We start from the raw sequence: 18,161 nt of genomic DNA on the forward strand, positions 1-18,161 counted from the left end.
TGATGTGTTAAAGACTACAGCAGATGGTCTGATGTGTTGCAGACTACAGCAGATGGTCGGATGTGTTACAGACTACAGCAGATGGTCTGATGTGTTACAGACTACAGCAGATGGTCTGATGTGTTACAGACTACAGCAGATGGTCTGATGTGTTACAGACTACAGCAGATGGGTAGTGTGTGTGTACTGTATAGGTCTCTGCCTGGGCACTAGACCAGCAGGCTCGTGATTCCACTGCACATGGGCATGGAAAATCATAGAGATCATGGGTATCATGTGGCACACACATGAAAATGGTATACCTAAGATGCACACACACACATGCACACGCACACACACCTTGAGCTTCCTGATCCTCTGTTGGATGGTGTGTATGTCTGTGCTGAGGTCCAGCTCCCGTAGCTGTCCCAGCTCTGCCTCTGCCTGGCCCAGCCACGCCCTCATGGTCTGCAGGTCTGAGATCAGCTGGTGCCACTGCTGTAGGTTCTGCTTCTGTCTGTGTTTGTCACTCAGTGACTGAGCCTGGATCAGCTCCCAGCGCTCAATCACACCTGGGGGAGAGAAGTAACAGTTTGTTGACTCATCACTCATTATTGATTATAATAAGCGAGTGTGTGTGTGTGCGTGTGTGTCAGCAACCTGCACTCTGGCTGTCTGTGCTGGTGGGGTTGTTGAGTCCTGGCATGTCATCATCCTCCTCAGTCAGCTCTCCTCCAGCCCTCTTCACTGCATCTATACTGCCCCGACACTCTCCCATCAGACGCATCTACAGACAGACAACATAGTCTGTTATCATGCTAATACAGATGACATTAGGGTTTTTCTGTATTTTTATGACAGTTTTAGCCATACTATTACTAGGAGATTTTCTAGGAGAGAAAGCACTCACATAGCCCATGTAGGTTGAGTCCAGCTCAGGGCTGGTGCTGGCCTGGCCACTGCAGGTAGCGGCCTCTCCCAACTGTCTCAGGTGGGCCTCCAGCTGACCTGGCTCACCTGTGGGGTCAGGAGGGGGGTCAGCCAATGAGGAGAGAGAATTCTCTTTTCTTTTGGCCCAGTCTACAATTTCATTTTGACACAGTAGTGGTGGATACCAGCAAACACGTCCACCTGGACAACATACTCATAATGCAAAAAAAAAGCAATATTAAATGTTAGTCAGTGCAATTCCTTTGTTGAAAAACTGCACACAAAGAAGGAAAATGACGTGGTTTATGTGATCACTTGCGTGGAGTGATACCAACAAAGGTGAATGTAAAAGTGCTTTAGCATGCTATGGTGTATACATTCTTATATGGTATGGTATACTGTGTACATGCTTATTTCACTTGAATGATGATGGTGCATGCAACAATGGTGAATGATGCATGCTATGTTAATCTACCGCAGTTGAACGGGCATGTTAGTATAATTTTGTGATATGTTATTGACATGCGATGATAAATGTGCCTTAGGACTTATGCATGCCATGTTCGCTCATCATACTTTGTTAGCATGCTATGGTAAATTATATGGTATTTGTGCTTAAGCACATTAGCATGTTATGGTAAATTATATGGTATTTGTGCTTAAGCACGTTAGCATGCTAGTGTGGCTAGTTGCCTACCAGAGGAGGATCTCAGTGTGCTCTCTGTCAGTTTTATATAGGCCTCTGGGCTTTCTGGTATAACTACATCTGCAAAGAGAGAGATGCACAGTCCTCACAATTAGAACAAGGGTCATTGGACAAGTATGGAGTGTATAGGTTTAAGTGTATGCATTTTATCGTCCTATTACTTTTATTCATTTTCACATTTTTGAGTACTGGTAATCTATTTAATGCTGGTGTAGATTCATGGGCTTTTTAAATGCTATAAATACCCTAAGTAAACTATCATTTTGAGGGGAGAACTTCTTGCAGTGTATCCTTGTCATTATTTGTGTTGTGTCTGTGAGTTTGTATAACAGTGAATTCCCCTTGGGGATCAATTAAATACTTATCAATAAAGTATGAATCTGTCCATCTCCAGCAGCAGTCTGTAGTAGTATTATACTAACCTGACAACACAGTGGCAGCCGTCCTGAGGTACTCCTCCTCCTGTCCTCTGCCCCTGTCTGACCCCAGCCCCCGGCTCAGGTCGTAGTCGTGGTCCCACTCCAGGGGGATAGAGTCCATGCTGGCTGGGGTGTCCCGGCCCGAGCGGTCCGCCCGTGGGGGGAGGACAGAGCCCGAGGTGGGGCGACTGGAGGGGCAGGGAAGAGAGGAGTCACCCCACTGCAGGTCAGAGAGATCAGCCGACTCGTCCATGTCCAGTTCTCGGTCAGAGCAGTCTAGTTCATCATCGGCAAGCTGAAGGAAGGGAGAGGGGGAGTGAGTGTGTGTGTTTGTATGGCATGTGCTAGGTGTGAGTACGAGGTTATGACAGTTATATCATATTGGCAAATGGCCCATATCGCTTACGTCACAGGCAGATGCGTGAGCTTCTTGTATTGTGTGTGTGTGTGTGTGTGTTCTGTACACAGAAGACATTACTCACAGGCAGGCGTGTGAGCTTCTTGTAGTATCTGTCGACACGTCCAAACACCTCCTGCCAGTACCTCTGCAGCTCCTCCAGTTCCTCCTCTAGAACAGCCCCATCCAGAGGCTCACTCTTCTCTATCAGAGCCTCCCCCTGCCTGAACACCAGCTCAATCTGCCCTGTGTTCAGAGAGATCTCCTGCTGGAACGCCTGAACACACACACAGAGAGAGGGGAAAGGTCAGGGGTTAGATGTTTCAGTATGTGTTTCCAAGGCGGGGCACTGCAATCAAGTAATGTTAGGGGAAATGCTGTTATCTCTATTTGTGATGCTAGTTAAATCAGTCAAGGGAGGATACTAGTTACATACAGCACAGGATGATACCAAGTCAGATAGTTAAATTGCCAAGCCGTCATAGAGAGTTCATTCAAACTCAAAAACATTTAAAATATAGCATTCAAATTCACACACACATGCGCGCACGCACGGGATGCACGTAAACACGCACACACGGGACACACTGTTCTTACCACAGGAGGTTGGTGGCACCTTAATTGGGGAGAACGGGTTCGTGGTAATGACTGGAATGGAATCAGTGGAATGGTATCAACTACATCCAACACATGGTTTCCATGGTTTCCAGGTGTTTGATGCCATTCCATTTGTTCCGTTCCTACCATTATTATGAGCCATCCTCCCCTCAGCAGCCTCCACTGGTTCTTACCCTTAGCTGTTTGATCTTGGCCTGGACGTCACACTCTGAGAAGTGTTCTATGTTGGTGAGCTGTAGGTCCATCTCAGTGAGCCACACCAGGATGCTGTCTCTAGCTGTCTCAAACTCCTCCCTCTGACCAATAAAGTGCTGAGAGAACACAGAGAGGGAAACAGTGTCATAGGGCTGTTTAATAACTAGATTAAAACAGTGTTATAGGGCTGTTTAATAACTAGATTAAAACAGTGTTATAGGGCTGTTTAATAACTAGATTAAAACAGTGTTATAGGGCTGTTTAATAACTAGATTAAAACAGTGTTATAGGGCTGTTTAATAACTAGATTAAAACAGTGTTATAGGGCTGTTTAATAACTAGATTAAAACAGTGTTATAGGGCTGTTTAATAACTAGATTAAAACAGTGTTATAGGGCTGTTTAATAACTAGATTAAAACAGTGTTATAGGGCTGTTTAATAACTAGATTAAAACATTGTTATAGGGCTGTTTAATAACTAGATTAAAACAGTGTTATAGGTCTGTTTAATAACTAGATTAAAACAGTGTTATAGGGCTGTTTAATAACTAGATTAAAACAGTGTTATAGGGCTGTTTAATAACTAGATTAAAACAGTGTTATAGGTCTGTTTAATAACTAGATTAAAACAGTGTTATAGGGCTGTTTAATAACTAGATTAAAACAGTGTTATAGGGCTGTTTAATAACTAGATTAAAACAGTGTTATAGGTCTGTTTAATAACTAGATTAAAACAGTGTTATAGGGCTGTTTAATAACTAGACTAAAACAGTGTTATAGGGCTGTTTAATAACTAGATTAAAACAGTGTTATAGGGCTGTTTAATAACTACATTAAAACAGTGTTATAGGGCTTTTTAATAACTAGATTAAAACAGTGTTATAGGGCTGTTTAATAACTTGATTAAAACTGTGTTTAGTTACACACCTTATAGTCTTTATTGGTTATGGAGACAATGTTCTGACCCTGATCAGAGTGAAACTAAGCAAGGAGTATTTGTGAGTTTCTACTTTTTTATGTTCACAAAATAATGGTGTGATAAATCTTGACCTGGCCAGGCTCTGCTATATAATCACCATGTTTCATAACATATGACAACATCACATTTCCCAGCATACCTTGAGCCTGCGCAGGATGGAGGCCACCCTCTTCTGCAGGTTGTCCCAGCGCCGGTTCCCGTCATGCACCATTTCTCTGAGGCGGCAGGAGGAGTCTGTGCGGTTCTCTCTGGCCAGTCGGCGGTACTGCTTATTGATCAGCTCCAGCTGGGTCAGACACTCCTGGACCTGCCTCTGGAAGGCCTGGGTCACACACAATCAGAATGAGGATTTTATACAAATACTGTACACATACACAATAAAATACAAAGTAAATGTAAGGGTGGTGGTCTCAATACGTGTATTTGGTTGATTATTTTGACCAAACAATGGTTTCAAGTGAGCGTGTGGTATCCTGGGATGAGGTAAAGGCGAAAGAAACGCACACCTATTTAGGCGAGGTGCTGGCTGACGGCGTAAAACACTTGAAAAAGAAAAGGAAAGCCGCACACTCTGGGAGCTCAGATGCAATCATTTAATATCCTAATAACCAACGTTTCGACAGACAAGCTGTCTTCATCAGGGTATAATGTCACTAGTTTATATAGTGTCAAAGGACACACGCAGGTGTCTGTAATAGCATTGGCCAATTCACAGATAAATACAACATACAAAAAACATGGATAGCATATGATCATAGATACTTGGCTACATAGGCCCACAACATTTACAATGAATAGCAAAATCACAAGAATGGCTTCAAATCAAAGTCTACGTTGAGACCGAAGGGAGCAAGGGTCTTTAAATTAAAGATCCAGGCAGCCTCTCGTTTTAACAATAAGTTGTCGAGGTCACCCCCTCTCCTAGGGAGAGTGACCTGTTCGATGGCGATATAACGTAGGGAAGAAATCGAGTGGTTCGCTTCCAAAAAGTGGGCAGCGACTGGGTATGTCGAGTTTTTGCACCTAATGGTGCTACGACGCTCCGAGATTCGTACTTTTAATTCGCGCTTTGTTTTACCCACATAATTTTTACCACAAGGACAAGTTATAAGATAAATAACTGCCTTAGTAGAACACGTAATAACACCTTTGATTGGGATCTGTTTCCCTGTTTGGGGTTGTTTGAAGGATCTACATTTGTAAGTGCCATTGCATTGAGCGCAGCCGTTACACTTGTAGTTTCCATCCGGTAGAGGCGCAAATAGACGTTGTGCAGGGATATTTAGGGGTGGTAAATCAGAGTTTACCAATTGATCTCTGAGATTTCTGCCCTGCGAGAATACAACCAAGGGAGGGTCTGAAAACACATTACCAATACCGTCATCGGATTTTAGAATGTGCCAATGTTTGTGAACGATTCCCTTAATTTGTTCAGAGCACTTTGAATAGCGTGTAGTTAGAACGCAAGAATGCTTATTTTTGCGAGACTGTCCTTGAAAGGACAGGTCTCGATCTGTTTTGAATCCTGGGATGACCCTGGCACATGACCCCATTGGCCCTGGCCAGCTACTGTAGGAATAATGTGCTGACCAGCAAAGACAGGTTCCAGTAATCTGATCTCCCCCCTTCTCTTACTCTGCACTCTCTCACTTACTCTGCTCTCTCTTTATCCCATATGCCCCCTACCCCCCTCACTTTGCACTGTACACACACTCTCTCTCATTCTTACTTTATCACTCTGTCTCTCTTCCTACCCTGTCTATACGACTCTTTAAAATCTTCCCCTCCTTTCCTCCCTATTTCTCTGACCACAACCGCTCTCTAATCTGTACCTCAAACTTCTTGAGCTCCTCCTTGGCGATGGTGTATAGAACTCCAGAGGAGTTGGGAAGAGCTGCCGTCCTCTCTGAGGTCTTCAGCCACTCCTCAAACCGAGAGAAGTCATCTAGAAACTTCTGCCACAGCCTCCACGTCTCCTCAATCCTACAAGAAGACGAGAGAGTGAGGTATGAGACAAACTTGGGGTTGCAAGGGGAGGGTATACTATTGGAAACTTTTTTAAGTTTACCAGTAAACTACCAGACTTTTGGTAACTTTCAAGGAATATATGGAATGTTATTAGATGACATCTGTGGGTACTTCAGATTATATGTATAAATTACAAAAATTACCATAGATTGCCATAGATTACCTGTTAATTACCAAAATTACAGAAGATTCTGGTAACTTTGGTAAATTACTGGTAGCTTTGCAACCATAGACACACTGGAGGTTTGCAAGAGTAGAAAATAGAGTTCTTATACATATGCACAGTGTGTGTGTGTGTGTGTGTGTGTGTATATATATATATATATATATATATATATATATATATATATATATATATATATGTGTGTGTGTGTGTGTGTGTGTGTGTGTGTGTGCGCGTGCGTGCGTGCACTGTACTGTATGTGTATAGGACCCACTTGAGCCTCCTTTCCATGGACATGGCACAGATGTTCCTCCAGCGTCGGTCCAGGCCCCTGGTGGCTTGCTGGATGGAGTCACACTCTGTCTCCGTAGAACAGGCGTCACAGTCATGCAGCAGCACCTCACACAGGTTCAACACAGACGCCACGCCTGTACTGTGCTTCTCTATGTCCCGCTGAATGTCCTGGGGGTGGAGAAAGGGGGAGGAAGAGAGAGAAGATGAGGATGGGTGGAGAAAGGTCAAAGGATGAAGAGTGGGTAGAATTGGAGGGGTGAGGACAGGAACAGATAGAACAGAAAAAAAACACTTGAAATAACATAAAGGCATCACTTGGGCGATGACTTTCTACCCTGTTGCATCATCACCAGTTGTTCAGATGTTTACCACGTACTTTAGGAAATAAATCAACCCACATGATCTGATCGTGTAGCTAGCCTTGCCTGTCTGTCTGTCTCTTTCCCAGACAAACAGAGCGAGTGTGTGTGTTCCTCCTACCTGCTGCTGGTTGAGTTTCCTCTGTATCTCCTGCGCGTCACAAGTGTCGTAGACGAGGGGTCTGGACAGCTCTGTCTCGATGTGGGCGAGCCAGGAGCGCAGACTGCACATGTTCTTATCCAGCTGCTGCACCGCAACCAGCGTCTCCCTCAACTTCTTCACCCTGAGAGAGAGAGAGAAAAGAGAGAGTCAGTCATGTTACACCTTCCATATAAACAAACTAAATACTACCACAACTTCATTCAGCTACCTCATTCTCAGAGAGATGAGAAACTTTACCTACTGTATGTAGTCATAAAATCACTGAAGATATCGACCATAACCATTAACAACAACTCAACAACCAAGAAGCAACCTTAACAACACAATATGACTGAGCTCCCCCATCATCACTAGTCCTCCAGTAGGAAGGAGAGGTAGAGAGGGGGGTCCAGTACCACAACAAACCATAACAAACCTTCCCCCAACTGAGAGGGCTGCAGGAGGGTAAGATGAGTCACTGGGTTATTATTCCATAAATCTGATGATATCCTGAGGTCAGAAGGGTTTAGGGATTTGTTTACAGGACATATTTTTGTGAATATAACTCCTGTTTTAACCGCACATAACAACTGTCTGGGATCCATTTTGGACGTGTGATGCATTACAATCTAAATATGTAAAACGTTTATCGAGGTTGTGAGAAATGGAAGGAATGTCCTCTGATTTTAAATACGCCCATTATAAACTGCCAATGGAGCAGAGTCAAGCGTTCACATTCACACCCTTCAAAGTTATGTAGCTCTCTCACACTGTCCCTCCCTGTCACACCAGAAATACTTGTACAGAATGCAGGCAGGAGCCATTCTGTACTGGATCCACTAATATTAAGTAAATAAGTTGTTACCCGTTGGACACATTTAGCAGGCCTGTGCCACTTTAGACACCCTATACCACTGTGACTGTACAGGAGGCTGTATCACAGTCCAGTCTATAGGGCAGACCTAATGGCGTTATTACTCTAGCTGTCTAGGAGTGCTCTGATCTATAAATGGACTGCCTCATCAGAATGTCATCATGCCATGGCTATGTGTACTCACATAAATCAAATCAAATCTAATTTTATTGGTCGCATTACACATAATAATAATAATAATAATAATAATAATAATAATAATAATAATAATAATAATAATAATATGCCATTTAGCAGACGCTTTTATCCAAAGCGACTTACAGTCATACGTGCATACATATTTAGCAGATGTTATTGCGGGTGTAGCGAAATGCTTGTGTTCCTAGCTGTGCAGTGCAGTAGTATCTAACAATTCACAACAATACGCACAAATCTAAAAGTAAAATAATGGAATTAAGAAATATATAAATATTAGGTAGAGCAATGTCAGACTGGCATTGACTAGAATACAGTAGAATACAGTATATACATATGAAAGGAGTAAAACAGTACGTAAACATTGTTAAAGTGACCAGTGTTCCATTATTAAAGTGACCAGTGATTCCATGTCTATGTACTGTACATAGAGCAGCAGCCTCTAAGGTGCAGGGTTGAGTAACCGGGCGGTAGCCAGCTAGTGACAGTGACTAAGTTCAGGGCAGGGTACTGGGTGGAGGCCGGCTAGTGATGGCTATTTAACAGTCAGATGGCCTTGAGATAAAAGCAGTTTTTCAGTCTCTCAGTCCCAGCTTTGATGAACCTGTACTGACCTCGCCTTCTAGATGATAGTGGGTGAACAGGCCGTGGTGACATAGTTTAGTGTTTAGTGGCTCCCAACATTGATACATGCTCTGTATATTAACAATATTATAATCAGTGTTGGGATTAGTTACTTGACGTGTTATATTACAATATTACTTTGTGTGGAAAATAACGCGTTATCTTACTAGTTATCAGTGTTTGACTTAGACTGAAATAGGTGCCGGTACTCATTTTGGGTGCCTGTATTAGTTTCATCTGTGGAGCTGCTTTTCTGTGCTAGTATACAAGTACTGCGCTATCATATGGGTTGCTTAATTAGCCATATATATATACTGTAAGCCAAAAATCTGTACAGATTTCCTATCTTTTCATTTAAAATCTTTCTCTCGAGCTGCCAGTTCTAGTTATAGACTGCATGTAGGCTAAACGGAACCATAGAGATGTATAGAGTGCACACTTGCCACTAGACGGGAAAGACCTCTATGGGCTTAGCTATCACAGAAGCATCAATGGCAAAGATCAGAGGTCTATGGAAAGCTGCTGTCATGACATTTGTCTAAACAGCCTTTCCCTGCTTGCTCAGAACTAAAGGAGGAAGCAAGTCGAGATCGGATCATGGAAACGCGCCCGGTAGAGATATGATTCTGAAAGTAACGCACACGTTGTTTGACAAAGTAATATTACCCAATTTGAAAGTAATCGGATTACGTAACGTTACCGCCCACACTGATTACAATCAATATCACTAATACTCTAAATCGCCAACTATTTGCACAAGGTGAAAATAATCTAGCATTGATGTACTGTTTATGCTTCTCACCCTAAGCAGCTACAGTATGTTTTGAACTGAGTAAAAGTCACTAAGCTACAGTGAGGGAAAAAAGTATTTGATCCCCTGCTGATTTTGTACGTTTTCCCACTGACAAAGACATGATCAGTCTATAATTGTAATGGTAGTTTTATTTGAACAGTGAGAGACAGAATAACAACAAAAAAATCCAGAAAAACGCATGTCAAAAATGTTATAAATTGATTTGAATTTTAATGAGGGAAATAAGTATTTGACCCCCTCTCAATCAGAAAGATTTCTGGCTCCCAGGTGTCTTTTATACAGGTAACGAGCTGAGATTAGGAGCACACTCTTAAAGGGAGTGCTCCTAATCTCAGCTTGTTACCTGTATAAAAGACACCTGTCCACAGAAGCAATCAATCAATCAGATTCCAAACTCTCCACCATGGCTAAGACCAAAGAGCTCTCCAAGGATGTCAGGGACAAGATTGTAGACCTACACAAGGCTGGAATGGGCTACAAGACCATCGCCAAGCAGCTTGGTGAGAAGGTGACAACAGTTGGTGCGATTATTCGCAAATGGAAGAAACACAAAATAACTGTCAATCTCACCTCGTGGAGTTGAAATTATCATGAGAACGCTGAGGAATCAGCCCAGAACTACACGGGAGGATCTTGTCAATGATCTCAAGGCAGCTGGGACCATAGTCACCAAGAAAACAATTGGTAACACACTACACCGTGAAGGACAGAAATCCTGCAGCGCCCGCAAGGTCCCCCTGCTCAAGAAAGCATATATACAGGCCCGTCTGAAGTTTGCCAATGAACATCTGAATGATTCAGAGGAGAACTGGGTGAAAGTGTTGTGGTCAGATGAGACCAAAATCGAGCTCTTTGGCATCAACTCAACTCGCCGTGTTTGGAGGAGGAGGAATGCTGCCTATGACCCCAAGAACACCATCCCCACCGTCAAACATGGAGGTGGACACATTATGGTTTGGGGGTGTTTTTCTGCTAACGGGACAGGACAACTTCACCGCATCAAAGGGACGATGGACGGGGCCATGTACCGTCAAATCTTGGGTGAGGACCTCCTTCCCTCAACCAAGGCATTGAAAATGGGTCGTGGATGGGTATTCCAGCATGACAATGACCCAAAACACACGGCCAAGGCAACAAAGGAGTGGGTCAAGAAGAAGCACATTAAGGTCCTGGAGTGGCCTAGCCAGTCTCCAGACCTTAATCCCATAGAAAATCAGTGGAGGGAGCTGAAGGTTCGAGTTGCCAAACGTCAGCCTCGAAACCTTAATGACTTGGAGAAGATCTGCAAAGAGGAGTGGGACAAAATCCCTCCTGAGATGTGTGCAAACCTGGTGGTCAACTACAAGAAACGTCTGACCTCTGTGATTGCCAACAAGGGTTTTGCCACCAAGTACTAAGTCATGTTTTGCAGAGGGGTCAAATACTTATTTCCCTCATTAAAATGCAAATAAATTTATAACATTTCTGACATGCGTTTTTCTGGATTTTTTTGTTGTTATTCTGTCTCTCACTGTTCAAATAAACCTCCCATTAAAATTATAAACTGATCATGTATTTGTCAGTGGGCAAACGTACAAAATCAGCAGGGGATCAAATACTTTTTTCCCTCACTGTATCTCATGCTTCTCTCTTGTTGTTACCCACTGATGACGACAGAGAAAATAACGTTTGACATTGAAACAGTTTGTGGTCCCCTCAGTGACCTTTTAGAGAGCAGAAAAACAACAGTCCATTCATCAACACAAAGAAATGTCTCAACATCTATAACAGTCAACAACAGCTAGCCTACTCCTCCCACAATCTGCTAGTATACAAAGCTCTGCAATACTGTAGTTCTCCAGTATCCAGCCGACAGCAGCCAACTTCTTACACTATTATCCAAAACCAGTTATTTGATTAATTAATTGCACAATAGCGCAAACGAACATGGAAGCCAGATTCCTAACAACCCCAGTGTAATTTTCCAAGACAAAACAATTCCAGCACATTTCTCCAAGATAAGCCTGCCTGTTGATATCGCAGTCACATTCCGGTAGATCCTCTGAGTCTTCGCTTGGGCATCCTGCCATGTTATCAGTCCCCAAATCCAGAACCATGGGGGCAGGAATGTCCAAACTCAAAGCTAACGTCAATAAACAGTATGGAGGTAGCTGTGGTTTAAACTCCCTTCTCTTTCTTCTGGGTGTTCCGAATGGGACTTTCTTTAGTCTAGCTGGTTTACCCCCTGTAGTGGAGGGAGAGGGCGGGTAGGAGGGCACTAGTGTTACTTGTTAACTGCTCTCAAAGGTCTGTAAAAAAGACAGCCCAAACGACATGTGTGTGTGACTGAGAGTGACAAGTGCTGCTGTTGCTAAAAGAGGACGTACAGTCAGAGCCATGTGCCGCAGAGCAGGCCGACCGATGGAATGTCACACAGCGAGCGTGCACGGAGCGAGTGTGTACGGAGTAACACCGGGATATAAAAGATCCAGTGTGAGGGTGCACGGAGGAAGTGTGCACGGCAAGGACAAAGATTTCCAGATACAAGTGCTTCTGTGAGAGCTCCTGCTATGGGAAAAAGTTCCTTCCCTTTTCAAGCACTCTAAGTTAAACTACTAAATACTTTCTCCAACTGCTGAAAGACTCCACAAGTTGAGACAAAATAAAAGTCTGTTTAAGGTTTTCTTAATCTTCTGAGAAACTACTTGTGAGAAACTGACTCTGCTTTCAGTTTTCCTTGTGGAAAAAGGGAAGGACAGAAAAGAACAAGTCTGCAGCTGTCTCTGAGGTCACTCACTAAAAGCCCCCCCTCTCCTCTTCTCCCCCTCCTCTCTCCATTCCATTCTCAGAGGGCAACAGCCGGAGGAAGATAGAGGGAAAGAGAGAGGGGGACAGTTGGCTCAGCAAGAGGAATGGGAAAGGGGGAGGCAGAGGGGAGAGAAGAGGACGGCATGAGAGCTCTTTTGCTCTCTTTCTTTTTACCTCCCTGTCCTCCTGACACAAAGGCCTAGTTACAGCTATTCTAGTCATGTGACTCACAGGCTTCCTCTCACTCAAGACTTCTCCACTAGGAGGAAGGGAATTGCTGTGAATTTACAGAACATAATATCACTTCCCACCCAAGCTAAACAGACACATCCACATGACCAATAGATGCACACTGCTTCATCATTATCATCATCACCACACTTTTTGATATTTACTGAAACCCTCATATTAAACACCAATGGTATTCACTCATTTAGGATAATGTTTTAGAACTTTGTTATTCTATTTTTTATTTTAAAATCATCTTATTTAATTATTTCATATACACATATACAGTTTATTAGGTACACCCATCTAGTACCAGGTCGGACCCCCCTTTGCCTCTAGAACAGGCTGAATTCTTCGGGGCATGGAAACGTTGCTCATTTGGTATCAAGGGACCTAACATGTGCCAGGAAAACATTCCCCACACCGTTACACATCCACCACCAGCCTTTACTGTTGACACCAGGCAGGATGGGGCCATGGACCCATGTTGATTACGCCAAATCCTGACTCTGCCATCAGCATGACGCAACAGAAACCAGGATTCGTTGGATCAGGCAATGTTTTTCCACTCCTTAATTGTCCAGTGTTGGTAATCGCGTGCCCACTGGAGCCACTACTTCTTGTTTTTAGCTGATAGGAGTGGAACCCGATGTGGTCGTCTGCTACAATAGCCCATCCGTGACAAGGACCGACGAGTTGTGCGTTCCGAGAAGCCATTCTGCACACCACTGTTGTACTGCACCATTATTTGCCTGTTTGTGGTCCGCCTCTTAGCTTGCATGATTCTTGCCATTCTCTTTCGACCTCTCATCAACAAGCTGTTTTCGCCCCCAGGACTGCCACTGACTGGATGTTTTTTGTTTGTCGCACCATTCTCTGTAAACCCTAGACACTGTTGTGTGTGAAAACCCCAGGTTGCCGGCCGTTTCTGAGATATTGGAACCGGCACACCTGGCACCGACGATCATACCACACAAAAAGTAATTTAGGTCACTCGTTTACCCCATTCTAACGTTCAATCGAACAGTATTGAATGCCTCGATTCTTGTCTGCCTGCTTTATATAGCAAGCCACGGCCATGTGACTCACTGTCTGTAGGAGCTAACCATTTTCATGAACAGGGTACCTAATAAACTGGCCACTGAGTGTATTCTACACGTCATAAGGCCTCATAAGGCCACACAAAGGGCCAGAGATAATTACAGGCACCTGTGATCATCTGAAGTACCCAAAAGGGCCACTTGTGATAGATTACATAAAATCCTTGAAAGATACCAAAATTCTGGTAGTTTATTGGTAAACTTTGAAAGTTTCCAGTACTATACCTGTCCATTTATAACCCTAGGCTCTGTAGAATATAATAAACATTTTAGCATAAGTATAATACAGGAAGGCACAATTTATAGTCCAATATTTACACGTGTTTTTGGGAAGGTGGGATTGGGGGGCAAGTATTTAAATTGTGCAGTATTTAGCAGTCATAATAAGAGTCTGGTAGCAGCAGTTGTGATGTGTGTGTAGCATGAATGTGTGTGTGTGTGTGTGTGTATGTGTGTGTGTGTGGGTGGGTGTGTGCGTGAGTGAGTGCATATGTGCTAAGGTGTGGAGAGTCAGTGCAGGTGGTCAGTCCAGTTCAAGTGTTCAGCAGTCTAATGGCTTGTAACGTCTGCCCGACCGACGGTAAGGGAGTGAACAGCTCGTGGCTGGGGTGTGTGGGGTCCTTGATGATGCAGTGGGACTTCCTCAGGCACCGTTTTGAGTAGTCCCTTTGATGTGGAGGGGGGCATGTTCCCTCCTCTGCTTCCTGAAATCAACAATCAACTCCTTTGTTTTGCTGACGTTTAAGGAGAGGTTGTTGTCATGACACCACAATGCCAGTTAACTTACCTCCTCCCTATAGGCTGACTCATCGTTGTTGGTTATCAAGCCTACAACTGTGGTGTCATCAACAAACTTGATGATGGAGTTGGTGTCGTGCAAAGCCACGCAGTCGTGGGTGAACAGGGAGTACAGCAGAGGGCTGAGGACACACCCCTGGGGGGCCCCTGGTTAAGAGTCAGTGTGGAGGAGTTGTTGTTGCCAATCCTCACAGTCCAGGATTCAGTTGCAGAGAGTGGTGTCCAAACCCAGGGTTCTGAGCTTGGTGTTGAGCTTGGAGGGAAAAATAGGTTTGAATGCTGAACTGTAGTTAATGAACAGCATTGTCACATAGGTGTTCTTCTTGTCCAGATGTGTGAATAGCGATGGAAATAGCATCTTCTGTGGATCTGTTGGAGCGGCAGTAGGCAAATTGGATTGGGTCCAGTGTGCCTGGCATACTGGCCTTGATGTGGGCCATGAACAGCCTCTCAAAGCACTTCATGATGACCGGGGTGAGTGCGACGGGGCATGTCACCTTGTTTTTCTTGGGCACTGGGACAATGGTGGTCTCCTTGAAGCAGGTGGGGACTACAGCCTGGGACAGGGACAGGTTTAAGATGTCCAAGAAGACACCCACCAGCTGGTCAGCACACACTCTAAGGATGCGTCAGGGATGCCATCTGGGCCGGCGGCTTTGTGAGTATTCACACTTTTTCCTCACGTCAGCCTCGGAGAGGATAAGCACCTGGTCGTCCGGAACTGCGAGAGTCTTCAGTGTTGTCTGCCTCGAAGTGAACATAGAATGTGTTAAACTTGTCTGGGAGGGAGGCTTCGGTCGGCACCACACAGCTGGATTTGCCTTTGTAGTCCGTGATAGTCCGTAGTCCTTGCCACATGCGCCGTGAGTCTGAGTTCTTGAACATCAATTAAAGTTTGAGTCTGTATTGTCTTTTTGCGTCCCTAATGGATTTGCGGAGGTCGTACCTGCTTGCCTTGTACACCTAACGCACTACCAAGTCATCAGGGTTCGTTCTGCTGACAATGAATGCTGCAGTACGGGTCTCAGCATTGTACGGATGTTTCCATTCATCCAGGGTTTTTGGTTGGGGTATGTCCGGATTGTTATTGTGGGTAAACACCCTGAAGAAGGCACAATGATGCCAAAACGTTGGTGGTTTACCCAATAAACTACTGGGCGTTTATATATAGAGTGTACGGCTCTCTTATAGCTTACAGTTTATTCGCCGTTAGCCAGCACCTCTACATGAAATAATGTGTGTGTGTGTGTGTGTGTGTGTGGTACAACATCATCAACACATTTGGGAGTGGGACAACACTGGACTAAAGAAAAAGCACTAAAATATATATTTTATGTAAAGTGAGCCTTTAGCTTTAACCCCCCACTCACCCACATTGCACCCAGACCCCCTTCATGCTCACCTAGCAGCGATGAGGTCCAGCAGGTGTTGCCAGCGCTCGCTGACCTTGCTGAGTTTGTGTTGTATCTCTGCAGCCTTGCTCTCATGGCTGGCCCTGGCCAAGCGCTCCCCCATCACCTGCAGCTGCTGCTTATTCTCCTGGGCCACACCGATCTCTTCCTGGTAGTCCTGGGAGAGGGGGATTGCAAAGGCATTTTGTGAGAAGGTATGAGATCGAGATTGAGAGAGAGCGAAAGAGTGTGTGTCTGTGTGTGTGTGTGTGTGTGTGCGTGCTAATGTATGTATAGTTGTGTGTCTTGATCATGCTGATGTATGAATGAGTGTGTACTGTATTTATATGTTGTGTTTATGTCTTTGTGAGTGTTTGTGTAATGTGTGTAATCACCTTGCGCAGCTTCTCGATCATCTCCTCGATGCTGATGTCTCCATTCTGAGATACCTTGCTCTCCATCTGGGTGAGCCACTCACACAGGTCCTTGTTCTTCTCGTTAAACACTGCCCACTCATTCAGCTTCTCACTCACCTGCTGCCTGCGCAGGGACAGCTACGGGGGGGTTGAGAGAGAGAGAGTGGGTCAGAGGAGGAGGGTGCAGAAGAAAAACAGACAATATCTGGAGTCAATAAAAACTCACTGAAACAGCAACCACAATGAGTGCCAAGCTCCCAGCCCTGTGTGGTTATCTATGCATATCCTCTCTGCCTGAACCAAACTAACCCCAACCTTACATTATCTCTAAGGCACAATGACACTGTGTGTGAGACGTCCGGAACGTATGCAATAGATATGCTTACTAAACACACAGCGTATGGACTTCATCACAGTTAAGACACCACTGCTGTGTCTCTGTTTACTGTGCTAAAGAGCCATGCACACTCACACCAAGCTAACAGTGTGTAACAGATAAATAGCCCACTGTTTATTTTAGCACACACTGGAGCTATCTCAGCACAATGTGTAATGATCTGGGCACAGACTGATTAGATGACATTTACATTTACGTCATTTAGCAGACGCTCGTTTCCAGAGCGACTTACAGTTTCTTTAGTGATTGCATACATTTTTCATACTGATGACCTTTGTATCTGAGAGAGCAGGGCCAGAGACACTCAAGTCTAGGCTGGGTGGTAAAACATCGACTATAGGGATAAACAGTCAGACACTCTAATAATATTTGTATTTATTATTATTATTTGTATATATTTTTTTTACCCCCTTTTTCTCATTTTTCGTGATATCCAATTGCAATCTTGTCTCATCGCTGCAACTCCCCACCGGCTCGGCAGAGGTGAAGGTTGAGTCATATGTCCTCTGAAACATGACCCGCCAAGCCGCGCTTCTTAACACCCGCTCGCTTAACCCGGAAGCCAGCCGCACCATTGTGTCGGAGGAAACATTGTTCAACTGATGATTGAGGTCAGCTTGCAGGTGCCCAGCCCGCCACAAGGAGTCGCTAGAGCACGATGAGCCAAGTAAAGCCCACCCGTCCAAACCCTCTCCTTACCTGGACGACGCTGGGCCAATTGTGCACCGCCCTATGGGACTCCCGGTCACGGCCTGTTGTGACACAGCCTGGGATTTAACCCCAGTCTGTAGTGACACCGCAACACTGCGAAGCAGTGCCTTAGACCGCTGCGCCACTCGGGAGGCAACACTGTAATATTCTATAAGAAATCCTATTGTCAGTGTGTCAAGTGTATTGGGGTATATCTGGTGTACATACAGTCTCTGTCCATGAAATGTTGGTGGGTCAGGTTTGTGTATTTAGGATGTGCTGAACACATTGTAAATGTGCCAGGTGAGTTATGGTTAATATTGTGCTTGTGTGTACCTGCTGACATACAGTACCAGTCAAAGGTTTGGACATACCTACTCATTCAAGGGTTTTTCTTAATTTTAACTATTTTTTACATTGTAGAATAATGGTGAAGACATCAAAACTATGAAATAACACATATGGAATCATGTAGTAACCAAAAAAGTGTTTTTCAAATAGCCCCCCTTTGCCTTGATGACAGCTTTGCACACTCTTGGCATTCTCTCAACCAGCTTTTCCAACAGTCTTGAAGGTGTTCTCACATATGCTGAGCACTTGTTGGCTGCTTTTCCTTCACTCTGCCGAACCATCTCAAT

General features: G+C 44.4%; 1 protein-coding gene across 5 annotated transcripts in view; it reads right to left on the reverse strand.

Moving 5' to 3' along the window:
- LOC121548783 (nesprin-1) overlaps positions 1-18,161 on the reverse strand; it is a 121,462-nt gene that overhangs the window by 6,903 nt on the left and 96,398 nt on the right. For 4 of the 5 annotated variants that reach the window (XM_041860349.2, XM_041860347.2, XM_041860351.2 and 1 more), the window contains 13 exons: positions 16,416-16,574; positions 16,032-16,198; positions 7,189-7,351; positions 6,689-6,876; positions 6,056-6,206; positions 4,363-4,545; positions 3,223-3,360; positions 2,517-2,708; positions 2,038-2,329; positions 1,607-1,675; positions 890-996; positions 640-766; positions 340-551 (listed from right to left, as the gene is read on the reverse strand). In XM_041860349.2, coding sequence (XP_041716283.2) covers positions 340-551; positions 640-766; positions 890-996; positions 1,607-1,675; positions 2,038-2,329; positions 2,517-2,708; positions 3,223-3,360; positions 4,363-4,545; positions 6,056-6,206; positions 6,689-6,876; positions 7,189-7,351; positions 16,032-16,198; positions 16,416-16,574 — 2,148 coding nt within the window. The remainder of the gene's footprint in view (positions 1-339; positions 552-639; positions 767-889; positions 997-1,606; positions 1,676-2,037; positions 2,330-2,516; positions 2,709-3,222; positions 3,361-4,362; positions 4,546-6,055; positions 6,207-6,688; positions 6,877-7,188; positions 7,352-16,031; positions 16,199-16,415; positions 16,575-18,161) is intronic. The other variant, XM_041860348.2, reaches the window with a different exon arrangement.

Source organism: Coregonus clupeaformis, chromosome 33, assembly GCF_020615455.1.
Source record: "Coregonus clupeaformis isolate EN_2021a chromosome 33, ASM2061545v1, whole genome shotgun sequence".
NCBI classification, from domain to species: Eukaryota; Metazoa; Chordata; class Actinopteri; order Salmoniformes; family Salmonidae; genus Coregonus; species Coregonus clupeaformis.